General features: G+C 46.5%; 1 protein-coding gene across 1 annotated transcript in view; it reads right to left on the bottom strand.

The window, feature by feature from the left end:
• Positions 1 to 14,059, bottom strand: part of LOC311143677 (ras-associated and pleckstrin homology domains-containing protein 1-like) — a gene marked incomplete at its 3' end in the record, with an annotated part of 215,502 nt that overhangs the window by 80,824 nt on the left and 120,619 nt on the right. The window contains 3 exon segments of the mRNA XM_084179549.1: positions 2 to 233; positions 5,910 to 6,024; positions 8,274 to 8,402. Of these exon segments, the coding sequence (XP_084035675.1) occupies positions 2 to 233; positions 5,910 to 6,024; positions 8,274 to 8,402 (476 nt within the window).

The raw sequence follows: 14,059 nt of genomic DNA, 5'->3' as shown, positions 1-14,059 counted from the left end.
CCTGCTGGAGGTGCTGCCCCCACTGCTGGAGGTGCCTCCTCCACTGCTCCCAGCATGCACCTTGGTGCTGCTGCTGCTGCGGCCAGCGGGGGGTTTCTGGCGCAGCTTAGCATCACCTGGCACACCCAGCCTGTTCTTGCCACTATTGGGCTTGCTCAGCTCCTGCTCTATGGAACACAGGTCTGCCATCAGGGAATCCAGATCTACACCGTCTCCGCCCTGGTTTAGAGCCTCTGGAAGAACAACAACAACAACATTAACAACAACATTAACAACAAAAACAACAAATATAGCTGCAAGAAGCAATGCCGGGGTTCAAGCTTTGGCCCCATAGCACCACCACCAGGACAAATTGGACACATTTCCCTGAAGAGCTACTTCTGTATTCTTTACGACGCTTGCCAAATATCAGAACTCAAAATCAAAACAGATCATGCAATACGCTTTTGATGTATTTTGGACAATTTTCAACCATGTTGACTACTTTAAACGCCTTATTCTCCAGAAGAATCTTTGGATGTCTTCAAATGAAATATTTTTCCAAGACTCTAGCGCAAACAATATGGCTGCTATAAGCCAATGAGCTTGCATTAATTGTTTTTCCTGTCCAACAGCGCCACCATGCTGGCAAACAACCATACTCTACAGGTCAGCTAGACTGACATCCCTGAGCATGTGTGCCAAATTCCAATTCTGACTCGAACAGATCAAAATATATAAATACTGTATGTGCCGATATAGCACCATTGTGTAAAAAATGAACATCTGTGTCTGATTTATATGCATTTATGTGCCAGGTCACGCCCACTTGAATGTTTATTGGTCAGTACCATATTGTTTGAGTTGCTAGCGTGGAAAATATTGCGTTGTGAGACATTGATCCATAAATGCCATGTATCAAGTTGTGTGAGCCTTTGAAAGCATTTCATGGCTACAGATGTGAGTGCTACGGGTCGACAGTCATTTAGACAGGTTACCTTAGCGTTCTTGGGTACAGGGACTATGGTGGTCTGCTTGAAATATGTACAGTCATGGTCAAAAGTTTTGAGAATGACAAACACTAATTTTCACCAAGTCTGCTGCCTCAGTTGACGGCAATTTGCATATACTCCAGAATGTCATGAAGAGTGATCAGATTAATTGCAATTAATTGCAAAGTCCCTCTTTGCCATGAAAATGAACTTAATCCCCCAAAAACATTTCCACTGCATTTCAGCCCTGCCACAAAAGGACCAGCTGCCATCATGTCAGTGATTCTCTCGTTAACACAGGTGAGAGTGTTGACGAGGACAAGGCTGGAGATCACTATGTCATGCTGATTGAGTTAGAATAACAGACTGGAAGCTTTAAAAGGAGGGTGGTGCTTGAAATCATTGTTCTTCCTCTGTTAACCATGGTTACCTGCAAGGAAACACGTTCAAGAGAGTCATTTAGCTTGTCTGGTAGGCTCTGGGCAGCTATCGGCTGGGTTTCCCTTTGTAATCCGTGATACTTTGAAAGCCCTGTCACATCCGACGAGCTTCAGAGCTGGCAAAGTAGGATTCGAACTTAATCCTGTATTGACGCTTTGCCTGTTTGACGGCTCATCGGAGGTAGTAGCGGCATCTCTTTAACAGTGCATTCGGAAAATATTCACACCCCTTCACTTTTTCCACATTTTGTTACGTTCCAGCCTTATTCTAAAATTGATGAAATTAACATTTGTCCTCATCAATTTACACACAATATCCCACAATGACAAAGTGAAAACAGGGTTTTAGAAATGTTCTGCACATTTATAAAAATACAAAAAACAAAAATACCTTATTTACATAAGTATTCAGACCCTTTGCATCCTTTTTCCAATTATCATCCTTGAGATGATATTTAGAAAATATTTTTATCTGGACACTTTCAAAGTCAGATTAGGATATAGGTCAGGGACTAGATAGTGTTTTTTTTTACCTGGAGTTGTTCCTTATTGTAAAGAGATGGGTGGGCCTAAGGCTTAAGAGGGTGTGAACGATGCCGAATGGGTGTAGACAAAGAAGAGCTCTCCAGAAGGTGTACCAAAACGTTCAAGGGCCATTTTCTCAAAAGTGGGGTTACAAGTTTATCAACTTTCAAAGCAGAATTACTTTCCCATTGTTCCTCAGTGTATATAACATTTTGTAGCTCGGAGTCTACTTTTATCCAATGTAAAAAACACAATTTCTAATTTTGCTACATAAGACCGGGTCGAGGCAGTGGGTCACATTTTTACTCCTGAACTTATTTAGTCTTGCCATAACAAAGGGGTTGAATACTTATTGACATTTCAGCTTTTAAATTTCTATTAATTTGTATTAAATCCTAAAAACTAAATTCCACTTTGACATTATGGGGTCTTGTGTGTAGATCAGTGACACAAAATCGCAATTTAATCCATTTTAAATTTAGGCTGTAACAACTAAATGTGGCAAACGTCAAGGGGTGTGAATACTTTCTGAAGGCACTGTACGTGTGCAATTCTCACTCCGGCCTGCAAAAGGCAGCAATACGCAATATAGCATCCAGTGTGCCGGAAACACAAGAAGTCGATTTGGATCAGTGGCGGGGAAAGTGGTGTGTGCTGGTTTTGCTAGTTAGCTTGGCTGTTACCATCCCTGCAGCCTACAATGAAAGGACCTAAGGGTGACATAACAACGAAAATAGTATAGAAATGGCCCCCAAAAATGGAAAAGTTGAGGATGAACACACAGAATTCAATGATGAATGGACTGAATCTTATGCATTTATAGCCAACTGCTTAATATGCAGTGAGAAATTAGCCAACAACAAGAAATCCAATGTCGACAGACATTTTCAAAAGCAACACACTATATTTGCTGAAAAGTATCCACCTGGAGATGCCAGAAAGAGAGCCATTGCTGAGCTGAAGCACAGAGCAGAGGTACCTTCTCAAAATGGATCAAATGGTAAAATACAAACACTGCTGCTAGCTTCGTGGAATGTGTAAAGTCATTCACAACAGGGGTTTGGATCTGAAATTATTTATCGATTGTTTCGTTCTGAACCCCAAATTTATTTTTTACGGTTTACATCGTTTCTTTCTGTTCCTTTTTAAACCTCAAATCTACTTGATTTTACATTTAGCTCGACGTTAAATGACTTCACCAATCAGTGCGGATTGGTTCAGCTGGCCGGCCGGCAGACACCGGAATACGTTTCAATGACAGAAAAAAAATTGTAGGGAAAAAAAATGTCCAGAACGTAGATTATTATAAAAAAAAATTTACCGGTTCCCATGCTTTCAAAATAACGGAAGAGTATAGATCCACTTTCGTTGGTGGTTCTGATTCTGTTCCTCTAAAAATGTTATTTTCCGGTTCCGTTCCCTGAACCGGTTCCAACCCCTGGTTCACAGACGGTGAGTACTTGAAATATTCCTTTATAAAAGTATCCGAGACGCTGTATTCCCATTTCAAAAAACGAAATAGTTCAGAACATGTAAGATCTTCTGCAAATACTGTCAAGGACAGGACCCTGAAAATGGCAAGAGACATTAGCAGTCAGCAGATTAAGGACATAAATGCAGCCTATTCTATCGTGTGATGTTGATGACATAGCACAGACAGCACGGCTCTGCAGGAACTCTGAGGGTCCGCAAGAGGAACTTGTTGAGTTATTACTGCTGAAAGGACAAACACAGGGAGAGGTGGTTTGTGATTCGGCTGTTTAAAAGGCCAAATAAATCAAAACCAGCCACCTGGTGTCTGTGGCAACAGAAGGGGGGAGGAGGAGAGGAGCTTCCTACATAGATGGTCGGATCAAAAGCTGATGACGTTTCATTGCATCATCCATCAAGAGGCACACAAACATTTTCTGCCAGAGTTGATGGAAGTGTTGAACCTTGTTGTCCAATTTTGTTGGTAAACAAAATAATGGTAAAAGGGTTAAACCCACTGCCCTTCTGGAGACAGGCGCCTGGTCTCCCATCCCTGAAATAATTCACACAGCAGAACAACTGCGATTTGACACCGCAAATCTGCAAGTTTCCATTCTGACAATCCAACAATAATTTGCTGCACGATTTGACTATCATTCCTTGTGTCAACCCGTGATGTTGACGGACTCCAGGGAGTGAGCCAACCACGGCTAGAACTGGAACTGGACAAGAACATACGGGTGTAAAAATTCAAAGGCCTGAGAACGTACCTGGAAAGTCTCGCACGGACACTCTGACTCAAAATCACAAATGGAAAGAAATCCAAGACCTTCAGAAACAAGATCAGCTTGTATTTGACATGTGGAATGGCTTTCCCGACAGCTATGGCAACATGAAGAGAAATGCATTTGGCATCATCTCAATCGTTCGGTCAACTTAACTGTGCGAGCAGGTGTTTTCAAGCAGGAACTTCATCACTGCCGTCTGACTGACCGAAGACAGTCCTGTCATCCTACTGCCGGAAGACAGTCCTGTCATCCTACTGCCCTAATATCGTTAAGACCTGCTCAGAGGCACAGCAGCAGAAATCACACAGAACTGGTAAGTTATGCTATTTATTTATTCATTCATTTAATTTGTAAGAAAATCTGTTCATAATACCAGTGTGTATTTAGCTGTTTTAAAGGCTCACCGAGGGGGGATTGTGTGAAAGGGGAAAAAAGGAAGGCGACCCAGAAAACCTTGTGATTATAGCCTCATACCAAGAGCAGCTAAACAGTGAGGCCATTGTAATCAAAACAGGAGATATGACCACCTTCTCCAAAACAATATAGTCGCTTTCCAGGCCAGAGGTGCTGAAGGACCGCAGATAGGTTTGGAAATATTGGGACAATTACAATCTACAGGACAATAAAACCTTCGTACTTTTATTCTGTTCTTGACATGTACCAAAACATTACCTGCTGCAGGTTAAGTTTCTGTTGCTTCAAGTTTGCAGACTAGGCCTGTCTGAATGGAGGCCTGTCTGAATGGCGGCCTGTCTGAATGGAGGCCTGTCTGAATGGAGGCCTGTCTGAATGGAGGCCTGTCTGAATGTGCTAATTTCTCATTTATAAAAGTAAAGTAAAGAAACAAAGAACCGCCATCCCATCTGGTTTGGGCTTAGTGGGACTATCATTTGTTTTTCAACAGGACAATGACCCAACACACCTCCAGGCTGTGTAAGGGCTATTTGACCAAGAAGGAGAGTGATGGAGTGCTGCATCAGATGACCTGGCCTCCACAATCACCTGACCTCAACCGAATTGAGATGGTTTGGGGATGAGTCGGACCGCAGAGTGAAGGAAAAGCAGCCAACAAGTGCTCAGGATATGTGGGAACTCTTTCAAGACTGTTGGAAAAGCATTCCTCATGAAGCTGTTTGAGAGAATGCCAAGTGTGCGCAAAGCTGTCATCAAGGCAAAGGGTGGCTATTTGAAGAATCTCAAATATAAAATATATTTTGATTTGTTGAATACTTTTTTTGGTTACTACATGATTCCAAATGGGTTATTTCATAGTGTTGATGTCTTCACTATTATTCTACAATGTAAAACATTTTTAAAAATAAAGAAAAACCCTTGAATGAGTAGGTGTGTCCAAACTTTTGACTGGTAGTGTATCTTCCAGTGATAAAGGTTACCGAGCCCTGCTTTAGGGAGAGCCCAATATGCCCTGATGGTGGCGCCATGGCTGCCTGATGGTGGCGCTATGGGGCCATAGTTTGAACCACGCCATGGCTGCCTGATGGTGGCGCTATGGGGCCATAGTTTGAACCACGCCATGGCTGCCTGATGGTGGCGCTATGGGACCATAGTATGAACCACGCCATGGCTGCCTGATGGTGGCGCTATGGGGCCATAGTTTGAACCACGCCATGGCTGCCTGATGGTGGCGCTATGGGACCATAGTTTGAACCAGGCCATGGCTGCTTGCAGCTATATTATGTAGGCTGTATTAATACCGTTGATGTTGTATATGGAGAAGCGGTTGCAGAAGCTAGCCATGTTGGTCTCCTGTCTGAGAGGGGCTTTCTGAGGGGCCTTCTGGACCGTCTCTGGTTTCCCATCATCCAGACTCTGTACAGGGAGAGAGAACAGACTGTTGGTCTCCTGTCTGAGAGGGGCTTTCTGAGGGGCCTTCTGGACCGTCTCTGGTTTCCCATCATCCAGACTCTGTACAGGGAGAGAGAACAGACTGTTGGTCTCCTGTCTGAGAGGGGCTTTCTGAGGGGCCTTCTGGACCGTCTCTGGTTTCCCATCATCCAGACTCTGTACAGGGAGAGAGAACAGACTGTTGGTCTCCTGTCTGAGAGGGGCTTTCTGAGGGGCCTTCTGGACCGTCTCTGGTTTCCCATCATCCAGACTCTGTACAGGGAGAGAGAACAGACTGTTGGTCTCCTGTCTGAGAGGGGCTTTCTGAGGGGCCTTCTGGACCGTCTCTGGTTTCCCATCATCCAGACTCTGTACAGGGGAGAGACAGACCGTATTTCCCACAATCATATGAAAATACCACCCACTAAGAAGGTAGTTATAATGCTGAATATAAATGGTCACAAAATAATCCATATAACATCACTGAATGTCCACATAATATATTAGTTAGTTACCTGTTAGGGTTAGTTACCTGTTAGGGTTAGTTACCTGTTAGGGTTAAGGTTAGTTACCAGTGTGAGTTAGGGTTAGTTACCAGTGTGAGTTAGGGTTAGTTACCAGTGTGAGTTAGGGTTAGTTACCAGTGTGAGTTAGGGTTAGTTACCAGTGTGAGTTAGGGTTAGTTACCAGTGTGAGTTAGGGTTAGTTACCAGTGTGAGTTAGGGTTAGTTACCAGTGTGAGTTAGGCTTAGTTACCAGTGTGAGTTAGGCTTAGTTACCTGTTAGTTACCTGTGTGAGTTGGGGTTAGTTACCTGTTAGGGTTAGTTACCAGTGTGAGTTAGGCTTAGTTACCAGTGTGAGTTAGGGTTAGTTACCTGTGTGAGTTGGGGTTAGTTACCTGTTAGGGTTAGTTACCAGTGTGAGTTAGGGTTAGTTACCAGTGTGAGTTAGGGTTAGTTCAGTGTGAGTTAGGGTTAGTTACCAGTGTGAGTTAGGGTTAGTTACCAGTGTGAGTTAGGGTTAGTTACCAGTGTGAGTTAGGGTTAGTTACCTGTTAGTTACCTGTGTGAGTTGGGGTTAGTTACCTGTTAGGGTTAGTTACCAGTGTGAGTTAGGGTTAGTTAAATGTGAGTTAGGGTTAGATAAGTGTGAGTTAGGGTTAGTTACCAGTGTGAGTTAGGGTTAGTTACCAGTGTGAGTTAGGGTTAGTTACCAGTGTGAGTTAGGGTTAGTTACCAGTGTGAGTTAGGGTTAGTTACCAGTGTGAGTTAGGGTTAGTTACCTGTGTGAGTTGGGGTTAGTTACCAGTGTGAGTTAGGGTTAGTTACCAGTGTGAGTTAGGGTTAGTTACCAGTGTGAGTTAGGGTTAGTTACCAGTGTGAGTTAGGGTTAGTTCAGTGTGAGTTAGGGTTAGTTAAATGTGAGTTAGGGTTAGTTAAATGTGAGTTAGGGTTAGTTAAGTGTGAGTTAGGGTTAGTTACCTGTGTGAGTTAGGGTTAATTACCTGTGTGAGTTAGGGTTAGTTACCAGTGTGAGTTAGGGTTAGTTACCAGTGTGAGTTAGGGTTAGTTCAGTGTGAGTTAGGGTTAGTTAAATGTGAGTTAGGGTTAGTTAAATGTGAGTTAGGGTTAGTTAAGTGTGAGTTAGGGTTAGTTACCTGTGTGAGTTAGGGTTAGTTAAATGTGAGTTAGGGTTAGTTAAATGTGAGTTAGGGTTAGTTACCTGTGTGAGTTAGGGTTAGTTACCTGTGTGAGTTAGGGTTAGTTAAGTGTGAGTTAGGGTTAGTTAAGTGTGAGTTAGGGTTAGTTACCTGTGCGAGTTAGGGTTAGTTACCAGTGTGAGTTAGGGTTAGTTACCTGTGTGAGTTAGGGTTAGTTACCAGTGTGAGTTAGGGTTAGTTACCAGTGTGAGTTAGGGTTAGTTACCAGTGTGAGTTAGGGTTAGTTCAGTGTGAGTTAGGGTTAGTTAAATGTGAGTTAGGGTTAGTTAAGTGTGAGTTAGGGTTAGTTACCTGTGTGAGTTAGGGTTAGTTACCTGTGTGAGTTAGGGTTAGTTACCAGTGTGAGTTAGGGTTAGTTAAATGTGAGTTGGGGTTAGTTAAATGTGAGTTAGGGTTAGTTACCTGTGTGAGTTAGGGTTAGTTACCTGTGTGAGTTAGGGTTAGTTAAGTGTGAGTTAGGGTTAGTTAAGTGTGAGTTAGGGTTAGTTACCAGTGTGAGTTAGGTTTAGTTACCTGTGTGAGTTTATCCAGCTCTCCCAGCCAGGCTCCAAACATCTTGTCTAGATCCTGATCTTCTTTGTCACTGTCCTCCTCCTCTCCTCCCTCGGAGTGGTCCAGCTCCTCGTCTGACAGCTGATCCATCTGAAACACACACAGCGTACAGTTAGCTACCGGGCGTGAGTTGTAGCTTGACGAGCATATCAGTCCCTCTCATTCATCTCCAATGGGAACCCTGCATCTCCATGGTAACATCCCTGGAGCAAGTCCACCTAACTGATGAACACCTGGCCACTGACTTCAATCCATGTCTATGTGTCTCCAGAACCTATCAGATCACTTGCTTTAATCATTCATCTAAATAATCATAATTCCATAATTTCAACCTTTTCGACACTGGGCACCCCAAAACTCAGAGTGGGCACAATTTTGCATTTTTCAAACACCTGAAACCATTTTCATTCAATCTAGAGCCATAATCATTAAGCTTAATTATATGTCAAAGACATGTATATTTCTCTTCATATCTCAGTATACCTCTTCAGCTGTCTGTGTCCTCCTGACTGGTCTTTCTGTTTTTTAAAGAAACGAAATGTGCTTCTCTGCATCTCTGCTAAAATCTGGGTAAAATATTGAAAGGAATGTGAGTCTTATTAAGCACATTTAGTTATTGCTTGCTTTTCTAAAGTCTACCAACCTTGCCAGCAGGCACGCCAGCTAAGATACAGGTAACTGCCAAAATAATGGAAATGAACATCCCATCATGCTTAGGGTCATGTATAAAAATGCTCGGCAGGCCATTATTTTGGCTACCATGGCTATGCCCCCATAGGATGACAATGCCGCCATCCACAGGGCACGAGTGGTCACTGAATGGTTTGATGAGCATGAAAACTATGTAAACCATATGCCATGGCCGTCTCAGTCACCAGATCTCAACCCAATTGAACACTTATGGAAGATTCTGGAGCGGCGCCTGAGACAGCGTTTTCCACCATCATCAACAAAACACCAAATGATTGAATTTCTGGTGGAAGAATGGTGTCGCATCCCTCCAATAGAGTTCCAGACACTTGTAGAATCTATACCAAGGCGCATTGAAGCTGTTCTGGTGGCTCGTGGTGGCCCAACGCCCTATTAAGACACTTTATGTTGGTGTTTCCTTTATTTTGGCAGATACCTATAGTTAGACAAGCCAGCTACTCTAACGTTATTGATAGCCTGAAATGGCTTCTTGGTAGCTAGTTATGAGGATGGGAGATTGGGAACCTATCTGGGCTAGCTAAAGACAACTTCATAACATTGGTAAGTGGGTAGTATTATTATATATATCCCACAGTTGACAGTGCATGTCAGAACAAAAACCAAGCCATGAGGTCGATGGAATTGTCCGTAGGGCTCCGAGACAGGATTGTGTCGAGGCACAGATCTGGGGAAGGGTACCAAAACATTTCTGAAGCATTGAATGTCCACAAGAACACAGTGGCCTCCATCATTCTTAAAAGGATGAAGTTTGGAACCACCAAGACACTTCCTAGAGCTGGCCGCCCGGCCAAACTGAGCAATCAGGGGAGAAGGGCCTTGGTCCGGGAGGTGACCAAGAACCCGAATGTCACTCTGACAGCGCTCCAAAGTTCCTCTGTGGAGATGGGAGAACCTTCCAGAAGGACAACCATCTCTGCAGCACTCCACCAATCAGACCTTTATGCTAAAGTGACCAGACGGAAGCCAATCCTCAGTAAAAGGCACATGACAGCCCGCTTGGAGTTTGCCAAAAGGCACCTAAAGGACAGACCATGAGAAACAAGATTCTCTGGTCTGATGAAACCTAGATTGAACTCTTTGGCCTGAATGCCAAGCGTCATGTCTGGAGGAAACCTGGCACCATCCCTACGGTGAAGCATGGTGGTGGCAGCATCATGCTGTGGGGATGTTTTTCAGCAGCAGGGACTGGGAGACTAGTCAGGATCGAGGCAAACATTTCTAAAAACCTGCTTTCGCTTTGTCATTATGGGGTATTCTGTATAGATTGCTGAGGATTTGTATTTATTTAAGCTATTTTAGAATAAGGCTGTAACGTAACAAAAATGTGGAAAAAGTCAAAGGGTCTGAATACTTTCCGAAGGCACTGTATATAGTATTATCACTACTGGTTAACCCAGAGTGGGATCTGATTTTGGAGCAGCCAGATGTCTGAGTCCTCCTCATCAGAACAGGACCACTTCAATTCATCAGGATGGGAGAACTAGAGACACAGACAATACTGGGATAAACCAAGGTACAAACTCGGAACACAACCTCATTTACTGTGCAGGCCATTAGGGGATTAAGAGGACTGGGCCTTGGGCCATCCTGTAAACCTCTGTTCCCCCCCTGTCCTATTCCTGGAAAGCGGTGTTGCTCCCTCCCTCCCTAGAGGCAGAGTGAAAACCATCCCTACTGTAGAGTGAAAAGGCTCACCCAGCCAACGATTAGAGGAGAGCTGTGGATAGCAGGGCTGTCATCTGGGCTGTGGCTAGAGGAGACCCAGCCAACGATTAGAGGAGAGCTGTGGATAGCAGGGCTGTCATCTGGGCTGTGGCTAGAGGAGACCCAGCCAACGATTAGAGGAGAGCTGTGGATAGCAGGGCTGTCATCTGGGCTGTGGCTAGAGGAGAACTGGTGAAGGGCTGAGGCTTGGGTCGCCTCTACATCTGTGGGCTTCGAGGGGGGAACGAGATGAAGGACGTTCTGGGCTGGGTGCTGTGGGCTGTGGGCTGTGGGCTAGGGGCTGGGGGCTAGGGCCTGGGGGCTAGGGCCTGGGGGCTAGGGGCTGGGGGCTAGGGGCTGGGGGCGAGGGCCTGGGGGCTGGGTGCTAGGGGCTAGGGGCTGGGGGCTAGGGGCTGGGGGCTGGGTGCTAGGGGCCTGGGGGCTGGGTGCTAGGGCCTGGGGGCTGGGTGCTAGGGGCTGGGGGCTGGGTGCTAGGGGCCTGGGTGCTAGGGGCTGGGGGATGGGGAGGCTCTGGAGAAGATACACTGACTACACGTTGCATTTTGCTGGGGCTGGAGTTGGATTTGGAGTTAGGGCTCACATCACTGTAGGACACGTGGGGAAGGTACACACACTTGGCTGAGATCAGCAGGAGCCTGGGGAACGTGCAGGGCTGAGATCTGTTCTGAGATCAGTAGGTAGCCTGGGGAATGTACACCACCCTGAACCTCCCCAGCAGGTCTGAGCAGAGCCAAGATCTGCTCTGAGATCAGTAGATAGCCTGTGAAACGTGCAGGGCTGAGATCTGCTCTGAGATCAGTAGGTAGCCTGGGGAATGTACACCACCCTGAACCTCCCCAGCAGGTCTGAGCAGAGCCAAGATCTGCTCTGAGATCAGTAGGTAGCCTGGGGAACGTGCAGGGCTGAGATCTGCTCTGAGATCAGTAGATAGCCTGGGGAACGTGCAGGGCTGAGATCTGTTCTGAGATCAGTAGATAGCCTGGGGAACGTGCAGGGCTGAGATCTGTTCTGAGATCAGTAGATAGCCTGGGGAACGTGCAGGGCTGAGATCTGTTCTGAGATCAGTAGATAGCCTGGGGAACGTGCAGGGCTGAGATCTGTTCTGAGATCAGTAGATAGCCTGGGGAACGTGCAGGGCTGAGATCTGTTCTGAGATCAGTAGATAGCCTGGGGAACGTGCAGGGCTGAGATCTGTTCTGAGATCAGTAGGTAGCCTGGGGAACGTGCAGGGCTGAGATCTGTTCTGGGATCAGTAGATAGCCTGGGGAACGTGCAGGGCTGAGATCTGTTCTGGGATCAGTAGGCCTCCCAGACAGCAGAAGTGCTCTTCTATCTCTGGGTGTGACTTGATGTCACATGGTTGGTTCTTATATCAAACATAGTGAAGGTAGAGGGGTGGATACTGGACAAACAGTTAATGCGCTCACATCTATGCACACAGCAGGGCTGGGCTCAATTCCAATGGAAGGCAGTCAATTCAGGAAGTAAACTACAATTAAATAATTGAAAAAAAATTGCATTTATTATTAATGACTTCTCAATAAACTGAAATGTAGAAGCTATTTATTTAAGTTTTTTCAATGTCTGAATTGTTTTATTCAAATCACTTCCTGAATTGACTGCCTTCAATTGGAATTGAGCCCAGCCCTGACACAAACACACACTCCTGCTGCATGCCTGTCTGGAAATACGCTGTTTTCCTCTCCTCCTCCAACCTCCCACCTCCCTCTCCTCCTCCAACCTCCCACCTCCCTCTCCTCCTCCAACCTTCCCTCACTTCCTCCAACCTTCCCTCACTTCCTCCAACCTCCCTCTCCTCCTCCAACCTTCCCTCTCCTCCTCCAACCTCCCTCTCCTCCTCCAACCTTCCCTCTATTCCTCCAACCTTCCCTCTATTCCTCCAACCTCCCTCTCCTCCTCCAACCTTCCCTCTCCTCCTCCAACCTCCCTCTCCTCCTCCAACCTTCCCTCTCCTCCTCCAACCTCCCTCTCCTCCTCCAACCTCCCTCTCCTCCTCCAACCTTCCCTCTCCTCCTCCAACCTTCCCTCTCCTCCTCCAACCTTCCCTCTCCTCCTCCAACCTTCCCTCTCCTCCTCCAACCTTCCCTCTCCTCCTCCAACCTTCCCTCTCCTCCTCCAACCTCCCTCTCCTCCTCCAACCTTCCCTCTATTCCTCCAACCTTCCCTCTCCTCCTCCAACCTCCCTCTATTCCTCCAACCTCCCTCTCCTCCTCCAACCTTCCCTCTCCTCCTCCAACCTCCCTCTATTCCTCCAACCTTCCCTCTCCTCCTCCAACCTTCCCTCTCCTCCTCCAACCTTCCCTCTATTCCTCCAACCTTCCCTCTCCTCCTCCAACCTCCCTCTATTCCTCCAACCTTCCCTCTCCTCCTCCAACCTCCCTCTATTCCTCCAACCTTCCCTCTCCTCCTCCAACCTCCCTCTATTCCTCCAACCTTCCCTCTCCTCCTCCAACCTTCCCTCTCCTCCTCCAACCTCCCTCTCCTCCTCCAACCTCCCTCTCTTCCTCCAACCTCCCTCTCCTCCTCCAACCTTCCCTCTATTCCTCCAACCTTCCCTCTCCTCCTCCAACCTCCCTCTATTCCTCCAACCTCCCTCTATTCCTCCCACCTCCCTCTATTCCTCCCACCTCCCTCTATTCCTCCAACATTCCCTCTATTCCTCCAACCTCCCTCTATTCCTCCAACCCTCCCTCTATTCCTCCAACCTTCCCTCTATCCCTCCAACCTTCCCTCTATTCCTCCAACCTCCCTCTATTCCTCCAACCCTCCCTCTATTCCTCCAACCTCCCTCTCCTCCTCCAACCTTCCCTCTATTCCTCCAACCTTCCCTCTATTCCTCCAACCTTCCCTCTCCTCCTCCAACCTCCCTCTATTCCTCCAACCTCCCTCTATTCCTCCAACCTCCCTCTATTCCTCCCACCTCCCTCTATTCCTCCAACCTTCCCTCTATTCCTCCAACCTTCCCTCTATTCCTCCAACCTTCCCTCTATTCCTCCAACCTTCCCTCTCCTCCTCCAACCTCCCTCTCCTCCTCCAACCTCCCTCTCCTCCTCCAACCTTCCCTCTCCTCCTCCAACCTCCCTCTATTCCTCCCACCTCCCTCTATTCCTCCAACCTTCCCTCTATTCCTCCAACCTCCCTCTATTCCTCCAACCTCCCTCTATTCCTCCAACCTCCCTCTATTCCTCCCACCTCCCTCTATTCCTCCAACCTTCCCTCTATTCCTCCAACCTCCCTCTATTCCTCCAACCCTCCCTCTATTCCTCCAACCTTCCCTCTATTCCTCCAAC

This window comes from Coregonus lavaretus (assembly GCF_964263955.1).
Source record: "Coregonus lavaretus genome assembly, chromosome: 16".
Lineage (NCBI taxonomy): Eukaryota > Metazoa > Chordata > Actinopteri > Salmoniformes > Salmonidae > Coregonus > Coregonus lavaretus.
Note: the sequence above shows the minus strand (reverse complement) of the source record. Positions and strands in the feature narration are given on the sequence as shown.